This window comes from Lynx rufus, unplaced genomic scaffold, assembly GCF_022079265.1.
Source record: "Lynx rufus isolate CCGP_SWC_20201006 ecotype Redwood Valley unplaced genomic scaffold, mLynRuf1.p SCAF_16, whole genome shotgun sequence".
NCBI lineage: Eukaryota > Metazoa > Chordata > Mammalia > Carnivora > Felidae > Lynx > Lynx rufus.
This window is the reverse complement of record NW_025814830.1, coordinates 5146112-5167804: the sequence shown is the minus strand read 5'-3', so window position 1 is coordinate 5167804 and position 21693 is coordinate 5146112. Positions and strand designations below refer to the sequence as shown.

Here is a 21693-nt window from a genome sequence, read left to right as displayed (position 1 = left end):
CCAGCCCCCTCCTCCCTCAGACCCAGGAGTCCAGGCCCCCCGCCCCTCCTCCCTCAGACCCAGGAGTCCTGTCCCCAGCCCCCTCCTCCCTCAGACCCAGGAGTCCTGACCCCCCAGCCCCTCCTCCCTCAGACCCAGGAGTCCTGACCCCCAGGCCCCTCCTCCCTCAGACCCAGGAATCAGGCCCCCAGCCCCTCCTCCCTCAGACCCAGGAGTCCAGACCCCCAGCCCCTCCTCGCTCAGACCCAGGAGTCCTGACCCCCAGGCCCCTCCTCCCTCAGACCCAGGAATCAGGCCCCCAGCCCCTCCTCCTTCAGACCCAGGGGTCCTGCCCCCAGCCCCTCCTCCCTCAGACCCAGGAGTCCAGACCCCCAGCCCCTCCTCCCTCAGACCCAGGAATCAGGCCCCCAGCCCCTCCTCCTTCAGACCCAGGTGTCCTGCCCCCATCCCCTCCTCCCTCAGATCCTGGAGTCCTGCCCCCAGCCCCTCCTCCCTCAGATCCTGGAGTCCTGGCCCCCAACCCCTCTTCTCTCAGACCCAGGGGTCCTGCCCCCAGCCCCTCCTCCCTCAGACCCAGGAGTCCAGACCCCCAGCCCCTCCTCCCTCAGACCCAGGGGTCCTGCCCCCCAGCCCCTCCTCCCTCAGACCCAGGGGTCCTGCCCCCAGCCCCTCCTCCCTCAGACCCGGGAGTCCGGGCCCCCAGCCCCTCCTCCCTCAGACCCAGGGGTCCTGCCCCCAGCCCCTCCTCCCTCAGACCCGGGAGTCCGGGCCCCCAGCTCCTCCTCCCTCAGACCCAGCCTCCAGCCCTGCACCCGCTCCTCCCTCAGACCCAGGAGTCCAGACCCCCAGTCCCCGCCTCCTTCAGACCCAGGAGTCCAGGCCTCTAGTCCCTGCCTCCCTCAGACCCAGGAGTCCAGGCCCCCAGCCCCTCCTCCCTCAGACCCAGGAGTCCAGACCCCTAGCCCCTCCTCCCTCAGACCCAGGAATCAGGCCCCCAGCCCCTCCTCCCTCAGACCCAGGAGTCCTGGCCCCGACCCCTCCTCCCTCAGATCCTGGAGTCCTGCCCCCAGCCCCTCCTCCCTCAGATCCTGGAGTCCTGGCCCCCAACCCCTCTTCTCTCAGACCCAGGAGTCCTGCCCCCAGCCCCTCCTCCCTCAGACCCGGGAGTCCGGGCCCCCAGCCCCTCCTCCCTCAGACCCTGAAGTCCTGACCCCCAGCCCCTCCTCCCTCAGACCCAGGAGTCCAGACCCCTAGCCCCTCCTCCCTCAGACCCAGGAATCAGGCCCCCAGCCCCTCCTCCCTCAGACCCAGGAGTCCTGGCCCCGACCCCTCCTCCCTCAGATCCTGGAGTCCTGCCCCCAGCCCCTCCTCCCTCAGATCCTGGAGTCCTGGCCCCCAACCCCTCTTCTCTCAGACCCAGGAGTCCTGCCCCCAGCCCCTCCTCCCTCAGACCCGGGAGTCCGGGCCCCCAGCCCCTCCTCCCTCAGACCCTGAAGTCCTGACCCCCAGCCCCTCCTCCCTCAGACCCAGGAGTCCAGACCCCTAGCCCCTCCTCCCTCAGACCCAGGAATCAGGCCCCCAGCCCCTCCTCCCTCAGACCCAGGAGTCCTGGCCCCGACCCCTCCTCCCTCAGATCCTGGAGTCCTGGCCCCCAACCCCTCTTCTCTCAGACCCAGGAGTCCAGACCCCCAGCCCCCTCCTCTCTCAGACCCAGAAGTCCTGAACCCCAGCCCCCTCCTCTCTCAGACCCAGGAGTCCAGACCCTCAGCCCCCTCCTCCCTCAGATCCTGGAGTCCTGGCCCCCAACCCCTCTTCTCTCAGACCCAGGAGTCCTGGCCCCCAGCCCCTCCTCCCTCAGACCCAGGAGTCCTGCCCCCAGCCCCTCCTCCCTCAGATCCTGGAGTCCTGGCCCCCAACCCCTCTTCTCTCAGACCCAGGAGTCCTGCCCCCAGCCCCCTCCTCCCTCAGACCCAGACTCCAGCCCCCAGCCCCTCCTCCCTCAGATCCTGGGGGCCCCCTCCCCCCTCCCTTTCTCCATCCCCCAGACTTACAAGTGACCCTAACGCCTTCATCACCTTAACTCCTAAGCCAGGAGCCCACAGCCTCCCAGCCGGACCCCCACCCCTGGGCCCTTCCCTCGGGTCTCAAGTGAGTCCCTCAAATATGCCAATGTCTGCAGTAGGGAGGCGACGGGGGACAGGTTGAAGCCAGGAGATTAGAGACGCAAAGGCAGACCCCGGGGGGGGGGGGGAGGCAGAATCAGTCCAAGAGCCCAGGAGAAACGGAGGAAAAGGAATCGGGGGTAAACACAAAGGCAGAGAAAGACATAATAGAGACAGGCAGGCGACGGGGAGGCACAGAGGAGGAGAAAACAGTACAGCCGGAGAAACTCCAACAAACAGAATTAGGAAGAGGGGCCCAGGTGGAGAGACGGGAACGTCTCATGGGAGGTGGGCGGCCACACGGAGACACAGGTAAACTGAGGCAAGGCCACGGTGGGCAGGGAGGTAGTGCCTGGCCTCGGAGGCTTCTGAGATGTGCGGCCAGGGGCCGTGTGGGTGCCGGCAGGTCGTTCCCGAGCACCCCCTCCCCAGCCCCCCCCCCCCCAGCCACCTTGTGTCAACGCGGCTCGTGTCACGCGGAGGCTGCCGCCCAGGTCAGTGCGGCCAGCACCAGGCACAGCCGGGGTCCAGAGAAGCAAAGCCGCAGCCTCACCACCGCAGGGCGCTTCCGCCTTCCTGGGCCTCGACATTCCCGTCTGTGAAGGGGGCGGGCGGAAGGCGGCCTCTCCCGGGCCCTCCCCCGCGCGCCCTGCCCCGAAAGACACACAGGCCCGCCGTTCCTCCAAAAAGTTGTTTTTGTCTTTTTTAAATAATGTGAAAATGCCACGCGAAGGTTTGAACCAAAGGCCCCTCCGGGGGCCGGGCTGGGGGCGGGGTGGGGGGGGAGGGGAGACGCGAGATGGGGGGGGGGTCCAGGTCCCCGAAGCCTGCAGCCCCTCTCTGGGGCCAGGAGTGGGTGAGGAGGGGCCTCCGCTGTGCCGAGGGGCTCCAGGCCCGAAAGAGTTCAGTTCAGTTCCAAGAAAGGCGGCTCTCCAGGGAGGGGCGAGGGGCTGCCTGCCTCATTTGGCACCGAGGGGGTCGGGGGGCTCGGGGGAGCCGTCCGGGGGGCTAGGGGGCGGGGGGCCGGGGCCTCCCGTTTGGCACATGGTGGGGGAGGGGGAGGGCCCAGCCTCAGGAGCCTCCCCGGAGGCGGCGTCTGCGGCGGTGGCAGTGGCTCCGTCGTCCACAGAGGATTCTACCCTCAGCCCCTCTTCCGGGGGTGCGGGGGGGTGGGGTCTTCGGGGAGTCAGTTCTCCACGGGGCCTGAGGACGGAGGGAGTGGAGACCGAAAGCGAATTATCGGGCAGACGGGCTCAAGGCTTCTGTCTCCCTCCGAGTGGAAAGCAAAATCCGCACCGGGTCCCATTTCTGTCCTTACGCCGGCCTCCTGGCTCCTCGGCTCCAAGTACAATCCTACCCCAGGGCCTTTGCATGGCTGTCCCTCCCCCCCCCCCCGGAATGCCCTTTCCTTATCCCTTCCCACATAAGGCAGACCCGCGCCTTGGAGGCCCTTCTGGGTCAGGCAGTCACCCCCCTGGTGACCCCACCCCTCCCCCCATTCTATCTGGATCCCAGTCATCCTCTGGTAGCTTCCTGTCCGTCTGTTTGCCTCCCTAGAAGGTAAGCTCTCCAGACAGCCCCAGGGCCCAGCACAGGGCCTGACGCAAAGCGCCTTCCCACCTAACTGTTGCATGGCCCCTCCTGTCCCCGCGGAAGCCCCCACCCATTCCACAGATCCGGCAAACCAAGGTCTGGGGGGGGGGGTGGCGGCTCCCACCCAGGGCCACACAGGGGGCGCCCTCGCTCTCCACCCCGCAGATCTTACCTGAGTGACCCGAGGGCCAAGCCGTGGCCCTCACTCCTGTCCCTGAGCCTCGGTTTCCCCTCTCTTTAAAAGGGGAGCATGACCCTCGTGTCCTTTTCGAAGGAGCGGAGAGACGCTGGGGCATCACTCAGGGCGCGCCGGTTAAGTGGGCAGAGCCACGAGCCACGCCGAGCACAGGGGGGTGGGGAGGGGGGGGAAAGGGGGCCGGGCCTGGACCCCACACCTCGGCCTTGGGAAACAGGTTCCACAGCTTGCCTGCCAGGCCCACCGCAGTGAAGGGACTTAGGGTTTCACACGACTGGGCCCTCCCTCCCCTCTCCCGGTGATTGAAGGTGAAGTCATCTTGGCATCCTGGCCCTGCTGGCCTCAGCCCTGACTCACCACTTGGCAGTGTCCCCACGTCTGGAACCCACCCCACCCTGTCCCCATGAAGACCTCTGGGAGGAAGTGACATTTGAGGTGGCACCTGGAGTCTGCCCTCAGCCCCGTCCTTCCCGCCCCAAACCCTGTCTGTTCTCTCCTCTCCCGCCTGGACGCTCGCCCTGGCCTCCTGTCTAGCCTCCCAGCCTCCAGTCGCCACCATGTGGCCCCGGGGGGGGGGGGTGGTCTTCCTACACCAGCGGCTGCTGCTGCCCTTGCCCCGTTCACAGCTGGCCCATGGCTCCCTAGTGCCTCCAGGACTTCCTCATTTACTGCAAGACTTGGGGGGGGGGCGGGTCAGTGTCTCTGGGTTGGGTAGGGCGGAGTGGGGCTCATGTATCTTGCTCAGCATGGAATCAGTGCCCCCCCCCCCCCGTGCCCAGCGCGGCACCTGTGCTTAGCAAATGCTCGGTGAACTTCGACTTCATTAAGCGCAGGGAGAGACCCCTGCTGCTTGACCAGGCTGTGCTGTGTGTGTGTGTGTGTGTGTGTGTGCGCGCGTAGGGTTAAACCATTGAATCCCCTTGAGAACCCTAAGAGTTAGAGCCTGTGATCGTCCCCATTCTGCAGATGAGAAAACTGAGGCACAGAGAAGGAGAGTGACTGCCTCTAGGTTATACAGCCGAGGAGTGGCAGGGCCAACAGCTGGACTCAGGCACGATCTAGGGGAGCAGGACTGTCCCCCTCCCTGAAAGGGGAAGGTTGCACCTTCTACCTTCTCGCTCTCTCCTCTGGGAACACCTGCACCTGCCCAGAGCGGTGCGAGCTCAGCATCCAAGGCTATTCTCAGGAGCGGCAGCAGGGGGCGGCAGAGAGCCAGAGTCTGATCTCTCCAGACCCAGTTCGGACGGGAGAGACATTGCTGTGCCCTCCTCTGTAAAATAGGCCTTAGCTTGGGGACCGTCAGAAACTAAGGGTGTGGTGGCCGTCTCCCAAGATGAGGGTGAAGATTAGCTCTTTGGCGTATGTGAAATACAGGAAAGGAACACTGACTCAGGGGTGTTTGGCTGGCTCAGTCGGTGGAACGTAACTATGACTCTTGATCTCGGGGGTCGTGAGGTCGAGCCCCACGCTGGGTGAAGAGGTGACTTAAATAAATAAATTTTTAAAATATAAAATAAATTAAAAAAAAAAAAGGAAACTGACTCAGAGGGCAGGCAGCAGGGTTTGGATCCTGGCTCCGCATTCTTCTGTGCCTCAGTTTTCTCGTTTGTAAAATGGGGGTGAGACTAGAATCTACCCCATGTTCTCTCCGCTCCGGTTCAACTAAGCAGCTCTGAAGCACACTGGTTTCCTCTCTCTCCTTGTCTGCTTCTGATCAACCCACGTCCCCAAACGGATGTGGGATCAAGATCTGACAGGTGCCAGGCAAGAGACGGGGCAAAGAGGAGCAAGTCTGCGAAGGGATCCTTACAGAAGGGGAAACTGAGGCTCAGGGAAGGGGTGCGACTACCCCAGCCCATCTGATGACCACTGCCTGGTCTGAGCTGGTACCAGAGTTGGGTGGGGTCTCAGGACCGAACAGCCAGGGTCGACTGAGAGGGGAGGAGAGAGACTGAGGGCAAAGAGGGAAATTCAGACATGGGGACGAGAAAGTGGGTAAACAGATGGGGAGAGAGGCCAGCAGAGGGAGGAGCAGGCCAGAGGGTCTGAAGCACTGTACCTGCGGGCCGGGCGTCGGGGGCCCGGGCGGGGGGCCCCGGGGTCTCCAGCGCAGGCGAGACGGAGAAGCGGGAGAAGCACAGGGGGGGGCCTGGCGGGGGGAGGAGGGGGAAATCCTCCGCCCATTCGAAACTGCCTCCTAGCAGCGGGGTGGGGGGGGGGGTTAGGGAGAAGAGGAGAGGATGCGGTCAGACCCTCGGGCGCTTTTGGAGCCCCTGAACTTCAGCTCCAGTCCTCCAACCCAGCCCGTCCTCAGGCACCTGCCTCCAGCAGTACGTCCCTGCGGCCCAGACTCAGCTCTGCCCCGCCCCCAGGCCCCGCCCCAGCTCTGCCCCGCCTCCAGGCCCCGCCCCAGCTCGGCCCCGCCCCAGCTCGGCCCCCTTCCAGGCCCCGCCCCAGCTCGGCCCCGCCTCCAGGCCCCGCCTCCAGGTCCCGCCCCAGCTCGGCCCCGCCTCCAGGTCCCGCCCCAGCTCGGCCCCGCCTCCTTCCAGGCCCCGCCCCTGCTCCGCCCACTCCAGGTCCCACGCAGCCCCTCACCAAAGCCGCTGTCGTTGCTGGGAAACCCATCTCCGGGGGTGGCGGGGTGGGGAGGCGTCGGGGGCGCTGGGGGCGTTGACGGGTCCGTGTCCCCCTCGGGGGGGCCCTGGACGCTCAGCTCGTTGGTTGGCGTCTCCTGTGGAGGTAGATTAGGGGAGGCGAGAGGGGGCGAACCGTCGCATCCCACCCACTGCATTCCCAAGGAGCAACAAAGCCTGCTAACATCTCTGGGGCTTCAGGTGTCCCAATTTGCAGTCGCACCCACCCTCTTTGGAAGTGGCTGGGGCCCCTACTCTGCCTTCAAAGCCTCATGTCAGCCTTAACCCCACCCCGGCCGGAGGCTCCTCCCCGCCCACAGCTAAGCACCCCACCACGGGTATTCTCTCCTTAACGCAATGATTCCCTGGGAGCCCCCTAAACCAATATTGCCTCCATAAATGCTGCCTCGTCTCCATGACCCCTAACTACTTCCGACATCTCGGCCACAGGCGTCCAAGTTCGGGACCTTGCTCCGAACCCCTACCGTATCCTGCACACCCCGACCCTCCCTCGAGCCTCTAAGTCTCGCCCCCTGAAGTCGCCGCGCTCCAGCCCTCCGAGCCCCACCCTTCTCTTCTGAGGCCCAGGCCCACGCTCCTGACTCTCATCTCAGGACCGCAGCCCGGTGTGCCCCGCTCCAGGCTCACCCAGACCCATCCAGACCCATCCAGGCCCCAGTCCATAAGCACCATCCCGCTCTTTTTTCTTTTCTCCAATATCCTCCCAGCCTTACAATTTTCAGGCCACCTCTCTAAGCCCCGCCCCGGTTCTCTAGCCCCGACCGTCTCTGAACCCACCCCTCCTGCGCTTAGTATCTCAACACTGCAAGCCGCCTCTCCTCAGCCCTACCTGCAGCCTCGCCACGGCCCGCCCCTCGTGGGTAAAATCCGCTTCATCCTGAGCCGGCCCCTTTGCCTCGACCACTAGCGCGCGCGGGTGGACCACCCCAGACCCGAACTTCACTTGGCTCCGCCCCCGTCGTCCAGACCACGCCCCAATCCTCTCCGGGCCTTCTCCCTACAGCTTCCCCGGGCCCTGCCCTGACTACCAGGCATCTCCCCCGCCTTCCTTCTAGATCCCTTCTCACTCTCCAACCCCCCCCCCCCCGCAACCCCGGCCCTCCCGCGCTCTCCCCCATCACAGGCCTCCCCGCCCCCCTCATTCCAGGCCTCAACCCCGCCCTGGGCTGGGCCCATCCTCCGGGCTCCGCCCCATTCCCAGGCCCCGTCTCCACACCCAAGGCCTTACCCCGTCATCCAAGTCCAGCCCCGTTCCCCGGGCCTCCCCAGCCCCGCCCCCACCCCGATGGCCCCGCCCCGGCCCCGCCCCCAGGCCCTGCCCTTCCCGGGGCCGCGCACCTGGTCGAAGAGGTAGACGGTCACGTCCCCGTGGAAGGAGACCATCTTGCGCTTCCTCTCCAGTTCGCTGTCCTCGGGCTCGTCGGCCCCGCGCGGAGACTTGAGCAGCCCCCGCAACGGGCGGGCCGCGTCCGCGTCGGCGCTGCTCACCACGACGGGCACCGGGGCTGCCCGCGCCCTCCCGGGGCCCCGCGGCCCCGCCGCCGCGCCCGCCGCCGCCGCCGCCTCCTCGTCCTCCTCCTCGTCCTCGTCCTCGTCCTCCCCGTCCTCCTCCGCCGGCCCCGGCGCCCCCGCCCCGCCGGCCTCCCCGCCAGCCGCCCCGGCGTCCGCGCCCTCCCACGGGGGTCGCCGCGGGCCCGGCCCCGGGAACGGCGTGAGCGTGAGCGGCGGCAGCGCCAGAGAGAGCCGCGAGAGCTTGGCTGCGAGGGGAGAGACCCGGTGAGCCGCTGCTCCCGGGGAAACTGAGGCATGCCCTCCTGCCTAGCTGTGTATCCTCAGGCAATCTCGGGCCACGCTAGGAGCCTCGGTTTCCCCTCTTGTGAACCAAAAGGCTGCGACTCTGGGGCCTTTCTCCACGCCCTCCTCCAGGGGTTAACCCTCTCCTTGACTCCCCAGTCAGTGTTCACATCACACAGCCCCAACTTCGCTGCGCCTCCCACCAGGCCCAAGTGCCCTGGCCCTGTTGCCCTCTCCGGGCTCCTCCGTCCACACCTCATTCTGACTCGGCCTCCATCCCGCCCCTGGGGCCGCCCCTCCCCCCACCCCATTCCTCCCACCTCTGAGCCTTTGCATAGGCTGTTCCTTCTGCCCGGCACTTCCTTTTCTAATTCAAGTCCCATTCCTCCTCCAGCTCAGGCCGGGCTTTCAAGCCTTCAGAGCTCTCCCAGGAGGTCAGGCAAGGCGGTCCGCTCCGCACCCCATAGCACCAAGCACCGCTCCTTCCAAGCAGATTATCTCAGCATGTGACTATTTCTGCGGTGCTGTGATTCGTGTGCGCCTTGCCATAGAACAGAGACTTGAATTGGGCTCATTCTGGCCGCATCCCCAAGCATATAGAGGTACTCAGCCAATATCTGTGGGATCAATGAATGAATGTTCCCTGCTACGTGATGTTGACCAAGGTACTTTCCCTCTCTGGCCCTCAAGTACCAGACCAAAAAACTGGGGTGTCTAACCATCTCCATCCAGGTTTTTGCCCTGCCCTAAGACTCCCTGATCTCAGCCTGCTGGAAGGCAAGGACTTTTCAGGTCCCCGGTCACTTGCTGTGTGCCCCAGGGCAAGCAGATTCACCTCTCTGGGCCTCTGTCTCCGCACTGGTAAATGAACAGGGGCCACCCATTCGTCCATTAATGCAGAAGTAAATGATGTGACGGGCCCCGTGCGGGCAGTGGCGGGGATGAGAGGAGGGTCAGGGCAGAGCAGGGAGAAAGGCTGGACGTGAATCGGGTCACTCTCCACCCTCCGTGCCCTCCATTCGGCTTCACTGGCCTTTTGCTGTCCCCCGAGCATGCCAAGTCAGTGCCCATCTCAGTGCCCTCCACCCGAAGCACCCTTCCCCCAGATGTCCACCCAGCTTACTTCCTTCACATCTGCTCAAAAGTCACCTCCTTGAGGCCTTCCTTGACCATCCATCTCAGGGCGATGGGGTTGGGGGCTGTGAGGGAGCTCTCAAGGAGCTCTCAGGAAGGACAGGGTGGTAGCCTTTGGAAATCAGGAAGGCTTCCCAGGGAAGGGGAAATTTGAGTGGGGTCTTGAAGGATGAGTAGGAGTTCGTGCAGTTTAAAAAAAAAACAAAAAGGCAAGCTATTCCCAGCATCTTCCCACCCAGCAACACCGTCCCCCACCGATCTTCTGAGGCGTCTTAGGTGCCCAGCTCCTGACATTTTCATGCTGCCTGGGGGTGGGAGGGGGGGGGTCTTTCCTGCCACAGCTGGTTGCAAATTGCCCACAACAATCTCAAGGAAGTCGTGTCATTCTAATACCGCGGGCTTCGAGGAAGGCAAAGTTCCGTGCCCAGCTCCTTCCCTGACCTTTCCCTCCCGATAAACAGGAAGCAGCCTCCTCTGGTAAACAGATGATAACCTTATCCCCAAGTGTGGCCGTGAGATCGCCACAGGGTCCCTCCCATCATGTATAACCTTCACAGCGCTATTTAAGGAAATCGGTCCTGCGGGTGATCCCGCTGGAACCACAGTCCCTTTGTTCATATCTAAACAGGGGCGGTTTATCTTTCTCTTAAATCAGTCCCCCTCGGTGACCAAGCATTTTCTGCGTTCCTACCCCAACTCCGTTTCCAGAAAAGGCACGTCTATTGCTTTTAGGGCACCCGTAGCATGGTGGGGTGGGGGAGACAGGGCAGGGTGTGAAGCTCCCCGGGTCCCAGCTTTGGGCAGCTCAGGGCCCGGCACCCGGGATAGATGCCTCCCCTTGGTGGAAGGTTTAAACCAGGGAATCACACGCTGGCAACCCAGCGCGAGGATGGGCTTCGCTGGAATTGGTTTCGGCCGTTACAACACCCGGGGCTCTGGTTTAAAAGGGAAAAGGGGCAGATTTGGCCACACCAGGTGGGCGTTCCCGAGGGGGAGCTGAGAAGGGGCCGCCTTTCGACACCCCCCCCCCGGCTCCCACCCCACCTCTCCCAGACGACTCCTTCCACTCCCCCCCCCCACCATCCTGCCTGGCCCCCGTGGGCATCTGAGCTTGAGACCCCGGGGTCTAAGTGAATCGCAATAATAAAGCAGAGGAACTTAGGACTGGCGCTGAGCTAACGTCTTCAGAAGTCCTAACAGTTAAGCCTCCCGGCCCTATCAGGTGGGCGCTATCCTCGTCATCCACTTTTGCAGGGAAACTGAGGCACAGAGAAGGAAGGTGGTTTGTCCAAGGCCACAGGGCTAGAGAGGGACTGGAGCCCGGGCGGCGTGGCTCCGAGGTCTGCTCCCATATTGCCAGCCTGACCTGTCTGCCACCCAGGAGCCTGAGGGTCTCAGCCCCGTCGCACATCTTGGAAGGAGCCGGGCCTCGGCCCCCAACCTCGCTCCCCTGCTCCCAGCAGCCTCACCTTTGATCTGCTCGCTGTTCCCCTGAGGAGGTCCCAAGTCCAAGAACAGTCGTGGCATCTCGGGGCCCTTCCTCTCGGGTTTGGGGGGGTCCCCGTCTGTGCTGGGTGCTGTGTCTCCGCCGGCCCTGCTGTCTGGGACCCCGGGCTCTCCCTCGGAGGCCACCTCCGGCCTGGCTCTCTGGGGCGCTGGCTCCGGCCTCCTCGGCTGTGCTTCCGGCGGGTGGCGGCGGTGGCCTCGTGCTGTCTACCCATCCGGCCTTTGCGTCCGCGCCGCTTCCGAGGCCGCCGCCGGGGGCCGTCCCCATGCCCACTGGGGCTCGGCCCCCACTCCCGAGGTCCAGCCTCCCAACCCCGGGGGCTCTCGGTGCCCCCCCAGTCTCGGGGGCTCTCCTCTCGGTCCCGGGTTCCAGCACCCCGCTCCTGGGGGCTGGGCCAGTGGGGCCAGGGGCTGTCGCCCCGCCGTTCCGGGACAAGGCCACCGCGCCGGGCTCGGGGGCTCTCTCCAGCGAGGTCTCTGGGGCTGACACCCCACTCTCGGGCCCCTTCTCCCAGGGCCCTGGGGCTCTCCGAGGCCCAGTCTCCGGCAGCCTCTCCGTGTTCCTGGGCAGTCTCGGGCCCCCATTCTCTGACACCTTCTCCTCGATCTTTGGGGGTGTCAGGCCCCCATTCGCCAGCACTTTCTCTTCTCTCTCGGGGGACCTCAGCTCCCCATTCTCCAGTACTTTCTCCTCCCTCCTTGGTGGTGTCACCTCCCCATTCTCCAGCACCTTCTCCAGCGCTTTCTCTTCTCTCTCGGGGGTCCCTGGGGCCCCGTTCTCCGCCACCTTCTCCTCGATGCCTGGGGCTCTCTGTCCCCCGTTCTCCGACACTGTCACCCCGTTCACGGGGAGGCTCGGGTCCTCGGTCGGGCTTGGGGCTTTCTTCCCGCTGCCCAGGGCTGTGGGGTCCCTGCTCGGGCCCGGGGCTTTCTCTCTGTTCCCGGGACCTCTCCCCACCTTCCTGGGTCCCGTCTCGCGGGGGTTTGCCCCCTTCTCCCCCAGGAGGTTCCTTGTCACGTCCTCCCGCAGGGACATCAGCAGCTGCTCGGTGCTCACTTGAACTACGAAGGTCGGCTTCTCCCGGGTCCCCGGCAGCGGGAGGGGACCCGGGTCTGGGGGTGGCCGGGGCGCTCCCGGGTCGGGGGGCTCGGGGGGAGCCCGCGGTCGAGGGACCCCTTCCTCCTCGGCTGCCCCCCCGCCTGGGAAGGCTCCCTCGGGGGAAAAAGGGGTCTCGGTCTCGTAGCCGCTGTCCCCCGGCTTGGGGCCCGGAGACGACAGGCCTGAGCCGGGACTGGCCACGGCCGAGGGAGGGTCGGGGGACACGGCCGGGTCCGCGGGGGCCCGGGGAGGTGGCGGCGGGGGGGGGGGGAGCGGGAGGTGGCCCCCGCCCGGGGTACTGGGGCGCCGCCGCCCCCATGAGGGGGTCCAGAAACTCGGGGGGGGCCGAGGCGGGGGGGGCCAGGGGCAAGTCGGCTAGGGAGCCCCGCTCTGCCCGCAGGGACGAGTCGTCCTCTGGGGGATGGGGGCAGCCAAGAGCGGGGTGGCCCCCCCAGCCCGCAACGGCATCCCCCCGCTCCAGAGGCAGGCAGGAGCAGGCCCCCTCCCGGCTGCACAGGGGACAGGGTAGGGGACCCCGGCGGCTGGGGCCACCCCCGAGGCTGCTGCTGTCCTCCCCCGGGGAGCTGCCCTCCTCCTCCTCCTCCTCCTCTTCTGCCCACGGGGCGGTACCCCCGCTCCCCCAGCACCTCGGCAGGGTCTCCCGCCAGGGTCTCCCCGGCGCCTCGGCCCTCGGGGTCCCAGCCACTCAGGAGGAAGCTTCCTGATGCTGAGGACTGGGCCGGGAAGGGCCGAGCGGCAGGGAAGAGGGGGGAGGCCCAGGTCTCGGACACCAGCTGGGGGACCTCGGAAGGGGCCTGGGAGGCCTGGGGGGCAGGCACTCCTGGGTCCAGGGGGTCCCAGTCATTGGGGAAGAGGGGCTCTGGGGGGGAGCCGTGCTCCTCCAGGCGAATGTAGTATTCGCTGCTCACGGAGGGGCTGCGGGCGCTGATGACGGGCAGCACGCTGGGCGTGGACAGCGCCTCATAGAAAGGGTTGGAGGGGTTGGCATGGGGCGCTGGGGGCGCGGACGCCGGCTGCCAGGGCGGCGCCCCCCCTCCCCGGCCGGCCCCCCGCCGCGCCTTCTCCCACAGGCACTCAAGGTTGAGGCCGCGGCTGCTCTCAGTTACCGTGAGCACGTCGTCGGGGTCGGCCCCAGGGAAGCCATCCAGAAGGGGGAACGGTGAGGAGAGGGTCCCCGGGCGGGGCGCGCTGTGCTGCGGGGGCCAGGGCCAAGGGAAGGGACCGTCTCGGGGTGGGGGTGGGGGGGGCGGGGGCCGTGGGGGGCGCTCAGAGAGCAGGTAAGTGAGCTGCAGTTGGAGGTCAGAGGCCGAAGGGCGCTGGGCAGGTGGCCGCCAGCAGGACTGAAGGATGTCGTACCTGGGGGAGAGGGAAGGAGGCACAGGGGAGTGGGGAGGAGTCCCGGCGAGAGGGTGGAGGGCTCCCGGTGGGTGGGGGGGAGGGGCGGGGGGGGCGCAGGGAGAGACTGGAGAAGAGGATTGAGATCTAGAGAGAGGGGGACAGAGACCCGGTGTGTGTGTGTGCGTGTGTGTGATGGAGATGGGGGTGCGACCAGGGGGGACAGAGAACCAGAAGAGGAGACAGCAGGGGATGTGAGAAAGTGATAGGCGGCCTTCCTGTTTGGGCCGTGGGTCCTGGAATCCGAGCCAAGCAAACAGGAGTGGAGAAACTAGGCTCCAAGCACCAGCTCAGCCCCTGCCCGCCTCAGTTTCACCCCCTCCAAGCAGCAGATGCCGGCAAAAGGTGTGGGGGTGTCCCCACTCCTCGGGTGGGGGTGTATGTAGCGAGTCACGAGGGAGACCGTGGGCGGTGTGCACGGAGGTGAGGGGCTCCAGGACATCGGCGGGGGGGGCGGGGTAGATGGGGGGTCATGGGCCCGGGGTCAGGCCCTGTCCTCACCAGTAGTCCCCATAGGGCAGCTTAAGCCTGGGCCGGGCCAGCTTGACGTGCTGCTGGCGGACCACGAAGGCGAGGACCTCCTCGTCTGACAGGTGGCGGTAGGGCTGGGCCCCAAACTCGAAGAGCTCCCACAGGGTCACCCCCAGGGACCTGCGGGGAGCCGAGGGCAGAGGGAGGTCAGAGCCCTGCCCAGCCCCGCCTGGCGGGGGGTGGGGGGGTTCCACAGCCCTAGCCCCCCCCCCCCCCGTGACCCTCCCACCCTCCTTGCCGCCCTCGGCCTCGCGCGGCCCGGGGCCCCCTCACCAGATGTTGCTCTCGCGGCTCTGGTCCACCACCATGAAGGTCCCGTGCAGCTCCCCAAGGAGCTCAGGCGCCGCCCAGCGCAGCGGGATCCACAGGCGCTCGGGGGTCAGGTAGTAGTCCTCCTGGGGGGGCGGGCCGGAGCGGGGTCAGGCGTGGGGGAGGGGGGCGCGCCCCCCGCCCCCCGCCCCGATGGAGGGCAGCCCGCACCTTGTAGTTGCTGTGGGCTAGCCCGTAGTCTCCGATGCGCACGGTGAGGTCGGAGGTCAGTAGGCAGTTGCGCAGGGCCAGGTCGCTGGGGGCGGGGCCGGGACGGGAGGTGAGAAGGGGGGAGCGCCTGGGCCAGACCGTCCGCCTCGCCCACACTCCGCCCCCTTTCCAGGCTCCGCCCCCTGCCGCTTTTCCTCCCACCTCTTCGCCTGATTCCGCCTCCTCCCCAGGGCCCCTCCCCTCCTGACTCCTCCTTCTCCTCTAGGACTCCTCCCCTCTCCTGACTCCTCCTCCTCCTCTCCTCTATGACTCCTCCCCTCCCGATACCGCCCCCTCTCCTCCTCTCACCCCTCCCCTCCATGGCTCCTCCCCCTGGCCTCTATGGTCCCGCCCCTCTCCTGACTCCTCCCCTCCCGACACCACCACGCTTTCTCCGGTCGTTGAGCCCCTTCGCGGTGGCCCTCCCTCCCACCCCCATAGCCTCCCCTCCTTCCCCTAAGTAGTACCCCTACACACTCTTCCCCGCGGCTCCCCTCCCCGGCCGCCACCTGTGCACGTAGTTGTGGGAGTGGAGATGTGCCAGCCCGCGGGCGATCTCCAGGCCCATCCTCTGCAGTGTCCGCAGGTCCCGTGGGGGCAGCTCAGGGGACAGGCCCTCAGGGGGCCGCTGGGCCCGGAGGTAACGCTTCAGGTCCCCCTGGGAGGAAGGGGTGGGTGGAGTCAGTACCACCACCACCACCCCCTTCCAGGACCCCCACACATCCAGCCGATTCGAGGCGAGGAGGGGGGCGACCTCTGCACTCAGTGGGCGGCCCCTCTGAGCCTCAGTTTCCCCCGCTACTTAAGAGGGCCTAGCCACAGAACCCAGCTCGCATGCTAGTTGGCCGCAGGCCGTCTGAGGGAGTGCTCGTCTACAGTAAGCCTTCAAGCCACACATGTTATTGGGAAAGATCCCTAGGACCCTAGGCTGGCTCGCAGCCCCCAGCCCGTCCAGACCCCCCCCCCCCCCGCCTCCCCTCTGCCCACCCTCCGCAGACCCTCACCAGTTGACAGAACTCCATGATCAGCAGAAAGGGCAGTGTCTCCACACAGACGCCCAGGCACTGGAGGACGTTGGGGTGCTGCAGGCTCCTGGGGCCAGGGCGGGGAGGGGGCAGGGTCAGGAAACAGCCCCTTCCCGCCCACCGCCGACCTCTGTCCCACCCCAGCCTCCCCTGAACCAACACGTTGCTTCGACCTCTTTGGTCTCGGCTGCTTCACCTCGGGTCTCCGGCCACACACCCACACTCACACCCCCCTCCGCACGCACCCTCCTTCCCCAGGGGCCCATCTCAGGGCTGCCCCACTATCCCCCCAGTTCCCAGGCCAGACCCCCAGGTGCCTCCTGGCCCTCCTTCCTCTTCACCTTACCCTCCCCCCCCCCCACCCCCAGCCCCTTCCCCCAGCCCCTTCTCTGGTTTGATTCTCCGACGGGCCTCACCACCTTTGCAACGGGCTCGTCCCTCTGCCCGGAACATGCTTCCCCCAAGGCTTGCGGGACTGAGTCCTCCTAGACTGACTAGATCACCCCCTTTCCCGTGACCATCCATAGCCCCCCTCTCTTGTCACGCGCTGCCTTCTTTCCTGGTGGCACTTGTCAGCCTCTGACATTTTCTTCTGAAAATTTCTTTCTTCCTTTGTTAATTGCCTCTCTCCTCCACTAGGGGGTGCGCTCCACTAGGACAAGACACTTGGGGGCTTTTTGTTCACGTGGCCGTGTCCCCAGTGCCTAGACAGGGGCTGCGTAACTAGGTGCGCAGTGAAGGGTTTGACCCCGCTACTCGGCCGGGGGGGGGGGGGCCGGGGGGGGTGGTCCGCAGGGAGATTAAAACATTCCGGGCCTGCAGCCCAGGGCCTGGCTCCGGGTAGGTGTGTGCTGGGTTATTTTCCCACGGGGGTCTGGCGGGGAATCGGGAGACAAACGTGTTCATAGAGCGCCCGTGCCGGGGACTTGAAAAACGGCTGGAGGCCTGAATGCGAGGTTCAGGATGGCGGATGTTGACGGACGCGCAGACCTGCTAATCCGGGACAAGGCGGGCCACTTCTGCGGATCAAATCCACCCCCCACCCCCACCCCCGGAACCCTGCTGGGCAGGATAATTTTTCCCATCTAATCCAAGAGGAAATGGAGGCCCAGAGAGGGAAGCGCCTCGCACAGGGTCCCACAGCTAGCAACGGTGGCTGAGCTGGGATTTGATCTCAGGACTCTGGCTCCCTCCGCCAACGTCTACAAAGGGCCGATGGACCCCGGAGCTGTCCCGTGTTGCCCTGCCCTCGCCAACTGAACCTTCCGTGAAGGCGGGAAGGTTCTAGATCCGAGCTGCCCAACAGGGGAGCCCCTGGCCACGTGCGGCTACGGAGCCCTTGGAGATGTGTGGTGAGTGTAGCTGAGGAAATGAGTTTTTAACTTGATTTCATTTTATTTAAGATAAATGTAAACAGCCATATGTGGCTAGTGGTTGCCAGCATGGGTCTGGGGAGAGGCAGCCACACAAGAAAGCAAACGGAAGAAACCAATGACAAACTAGGATACGTGTTATGAAGGAAACGCATGAATCAACGTGACGGATCATTGGGGGGGGGGGGCTCCTGATGTGGGAGTGTGTGTGTGTGTGTGTGTGTGTGTGTGAGGGAAGGTCTTTCTGACCAGAGACCTGAGGACGGGAAAAGAGCCCACCATCCGGGGCTGCGGGTGGGTGAGCCAGGAATGATATTCTAGACAGAGGGAGCAGCAAAGACAAAGGTCCTGAGGCAGGAAAGAGACTGATCTGGGAAAGGATCAGTAAGCGGTCAGGGCGGCTGGGGCAAGGGGGGCCAGGGGCTGGAAGGGGACAGGGGCAGGCCTTGCAAGGCCTGTGGGCTGTACAGAGGAGTGGGACTTTGTCCTGCAGGCAATAGGGAGCCATGAGAGGTTTAGAACATGAAGGTGAGAAAGTCCAGTGTCTGAATCTCTCAGGGTACACCCCGCTTTTACAACTGATGAAGGGCCTCTGTATACGTATCCTTTCCATGACAGGGCAACTGCTACCTCGCAAGGCATTTATGTAGCAAATGTTTATCTAGTGCTTTTCTAGAAGCCCTTAGAGTGGAGGGGAGACCAAGCAAGGGCGGGTCAGACAGGGTCCTGCCTTTCCAGACCTAACCATACAGCAGGGGTGGGGGGTGGCGCAACAGAGCTCCTCAAGGCCCCCCTGAGAATGTGTGGGCTTCCTGGACTCACTTTCTGGATGAAGATACTGAGGCTCAGAGAGGGCGATCCTGTCCGCCAAGTCGCACAGCCAGGAAGAAGTACCTCCGGGATTCAAGCCAGGTTTGACCCCGAGCCATACTCCGCCCACTCCCAAACGCTGCCAGACCCATATCTGTGGGCCTCCCGGGCCCACGTCCCCTGAAAAGCCCCCAGTACCTGTACGGCTGTGCTTCCGAGATGAACTTGCGCTGCTCCAGGGGCCCCGCGCTGGCTCGGAGCTCCTTCACCACCACCTGGGCTGGGGTGTAGTCGGAGAAAATCTCTCCCAGGATCACCTGGTCAAGGGGGACCCGGGCGTCAGTGCCTGCAGCTTCCCCAGCCCCGTCCCCAGGGCCGCCTCCAGCCGAGCGCATGGCTCCAAGTGTCCCCCCCGCCCCCACCTCCGTTCCAGCCTCTCCCTTCAGATCCCACCACCCGTGTCCCCCATCAGACGCAGGGCGAGAGACTCACGGGCCCAGAGTCCGATGGGTGCAGGGACGGATGGAAAGATGGACAGACGGACGCGTGGAGAGCCAGGTGGCGAGGCAGAGTGGTCAATGGAGTGAGGAGGGAGGCGCCGACTGACAGATGTGGGGGCGATGGGGTAGGTGGGAGCAGGTGAGAGGCGGACAGAGGTGAGGGCACTGGGTGGGCTGAGGGGCAGGGGACAGATGACAAGTGGTGGGAGCAGGGGGGATGGACACAGAACAGGAGCACAGCCCTGAATTGTACGGACCCCCCTGCCTCCCACCCCCAGCCCCACTCACCTTCCCAAACCAGCCACTCCCAATCTCTTGTAAGTAGCTGAGGTGTTGGCGGCTAAGGCCCAGGGGGGTGGTCATGTCTGGGGGGGGGCAAAAAGGGGAGCCCCCCTTAGTCTCTCTCCCCTCCTAAGTGCCACTGACACCCCTCCCCCAACTCAGAGTGGACCGAGGTCAAAGCAGATACCAATCTCTTTTCATTGGCTGCCCCAACATTCCTTGTTGGGAGCTCAGCCTCCTCATTGGCTGCCCACGAGCTCCCAGCATCCAATCAATCCTTCCCCTTGGCCTTTCAAGATCCTATGACATGGCTTCAGCCTGCCGTTGGCTGCCTCTGAGACTGAGATCTAGGCTGACCTCACCAGCGATGGCCCCACAAGAATCCCCACATCCGGCTTGGGGTTAATCGATGGCTTCCACCAAGATGATCTCTGACTCCCTGGAGGCTGCTTCCAAGATCCTGCGGCTCCCACCTCTGCCTTTCCCCTTGGCTGCCTGGGACCTCAGCTCCCTGGCCCCTGAGGGGAGACCCTCAGGGCTTTCCACCCTGTCCCCTGGGACCACGGGACCCTAGTCAAGGTGTGGAGAGCGGAGCGTACCTGAGTGTGAAGGCTGCGGCGCAGGCATCGGCAGGGAGACCTCAGCCAGCGGGAGAATGTAGACATCAGGCAGCGACTGTGAGGAGGAGGTCTCCTCCGCCGGGGGAGTGTACTCCCCGGAGCAGTCCTCCCCTTCAGGGTTCTCAAACTCCTGGGGCCGGGAGAGGCGAGGGGTGGGGAGAACACGGGGCTGAGACACGCCATCATCCTTCTGGTCAGGATGCCTTCCCATCTTTCTTAGAGCTGTCCCCCGATTTTCTTCCCAAGGCTCCGGTTCTTGCCATAACTCCAGGCCAGAAGGTGCTCCCAGACTTACTGCCCCTCTCCCCCACCAACGACTGGGCCTGGGGGCACAAGGCCTCGCTGGGGTCTTCCTGCCCACGTGAATCCCCCGCATGCACCTCACCTTGAAGCCGACATCACCCCGTTTGCAACACAGACAGGTGAGGAGGAGGAAGATGAAGGCCAGCAAGCCGGAGCAGGAAATGAGGACCACGGCGTAGGGAGGAGCCAGAGGCGCCCGGCCCAGGGCGAATCCATCTGTGGGCATCAGGGCTGGGCTGGGGTCCCGGCTTCAAGCCCCAAGCTCCCAGCCTCCATGCCCCCCCCCCCGCACCCCCGCCCAACCTCCAGCCTGGCCAGCATTGACTACAACTCCCATAATGCTCCGCAACCAGGGGCTCCTTGGCAGAGGAGCCGGATGGCCCAGGGCATTGTGGGAGTTGTAGTTTGAGGCCTTCTCAGGTGGTTGGGTTGGGGGTGGGGTCCCTCCTCTAGCCCCAAGCTGGGACCCCCCCCCCCCCCGCCCCGCCGCCCCAATCACCTCACCGCAGGCTTGGATGAATTCCAGTGAGGACTGAGGGAAAGACGTCTAACAGTGGAGTCTGGAGCGCTCAGAATTTAAAATACGCTCCAGTCTCGTTACCCCCCTATTTGGGCAAGAAGATGAGCCCCCAACTGCAGGCTGGGAGCAGATTCTTGTCCCACGCTGGAACCCCCTAGTTCCGGGCGTTGAGGCCTGTCTCTTCCAGGCACTCGCGGAGCGCACACATGTCCTCTGCCCCCAGCCCAAGCCCCTGAGAAGGGAACCCCGCCAGCCCTGGGTCTCCCCCAAAGCTAGAGCCAGCCTCCTATGCCGTGTCCCCCTTAGAAATGCCTCCCCGCTGCCCCCAATTCTCCCCGGCGGCCCCGTCCTCCTCGGCTCCCGGCACACACCTGCACACACACATGCGTGTGCACACACACATGTTGCCCAAACGGACCCCCTCCCCACCCAGCCCCCAGCCTTCCTCCCACAGGCCCTGCTGACGGACGCACCGTCCCCGCGGCTCCCCAGGCCCCGGCTCGGCTGCGGGGAGACGCGCAGGCAGGTGACGGAGCCGGAGCGCCGCGGACAGACCCCCCCCCCCACCCCGCCGGGCAGGCCGGGGTGGGGGTGGGGGCCGCCGGACAGCCGGATGGCCAGACAGACTCACCGGGGTGGGCCGGGGACGCCAGGCAGCCGGAGGCGGAGACGGCCGCGAGGAGGATGAGGGCGCCGGGGGCAGGCATCTTGTCGAGGATGGAAGGGAGGTGGAGGTGGTGGCGGCTGGGGAGGAGGGGGGGGCGGGCCCTCAGCCCCCAGCCATGGGGACCCGCGCGACCCTGGCCTCCCCCCGGCCCAGGAGAGGGGCAGGAGACGCAGGACAGGGGGAGGGAGGGGCTGCTTACTGGCTCAGGTACCCCCCTCCCCCTCTTTGAAGGGACAGACAGATGAAGGGATGGAGAGGCGGACAGAGGAGAGGAGCTGGGGAGCCGGGGTTGCTGGGGTGGGGGGGGGGAGAGGGTAGGATGGGGGGGGAAGAATGAGGGCCCCGCCCCCGAGGGCAGCCAGGATTGGGGGAGCAGAGAGCCTGTCAGAGGAAGGGTGGGAGGAGGGAGGTTGGAGGGAGGATGGAGCGTCGTCATGGCAACTGGCTCCCCAGTTGCATTGGCTGCCAGGAGGGAGGGGAGGAGGAGGGACAGACAGGGACCAGCAGACCCTTGCGGGGGGCGCAGGGCCCACAGTGCCTGGCCGGGACACCGCCGGGACCGCCACCAGCACGGACACGTGTGCTCCACGCCAAGATGCAGCTGTCAGGCAGGTACACGCAGCCCACACATGCCTGCCACTCGTCGCAGAGACCCTCCTAGACAAGCACATCCCATACAAAGGTGGACAGCCATCGGCAGACGGGGACACGTACACGTCACACACAAAGACGCAGGGACGACGGGCTGCACGGGGAAGGCACAGGCAGGCCGGCCCCCGGCACAGATGCGCCCTGCCACACGGGAACAGCAGGGCATCGCCAAGACCCGCACGCGCCACCAAGTACGCCACAGACAAAGATCCACGCGGACGCCACGGTGACATGCCGAGGCACACGGCGACAACACACAGACGTCCCACAAACGGGCAACAAAGAACACCCGTAGACACCGGCGTCACGCACACAGACACACAGCCACGCACATCTCT

General features: G+C 65.5%; 1 protein-coding gene across 1 annotated transcript; it reads right to left on the bottom strand.

Annotated features, from left to right (window-relative positions):
* Positions 1 to 3121: 3121 nt before the first annotated feature.
* LMTK3 (lemur tyrosine kinase 3) lies at positions 3122 to 20744 on the bottom strand. Its single transcript, XM_047079088.1, is given in 19 exon segments — positions 3122 to 3365; positions 3783 to 3927; positions 6011 to 6148; positions 6547 to 6682; positions 7944 to 8362; positions 11003 to 11223; positions 11225 to 12408; positions 12410 to 12769; positions 12771 to 13515; positions 14056 to 14205; positions 14359 to 14480; positions 14566 to 14650; positions 15114 to 15262; positions 15609 to 15696; positions 18011 to 18129; positions 18601 to 18677; positions 19194 to 19344; positions 19600 to 19733; positions 20669 to 20744. Coding segments are annotated over 19 exon segments (4743 nt in total).
* Between the last annotated feature and the right edge of the window lie 949 nt (positions 20745 to 21693).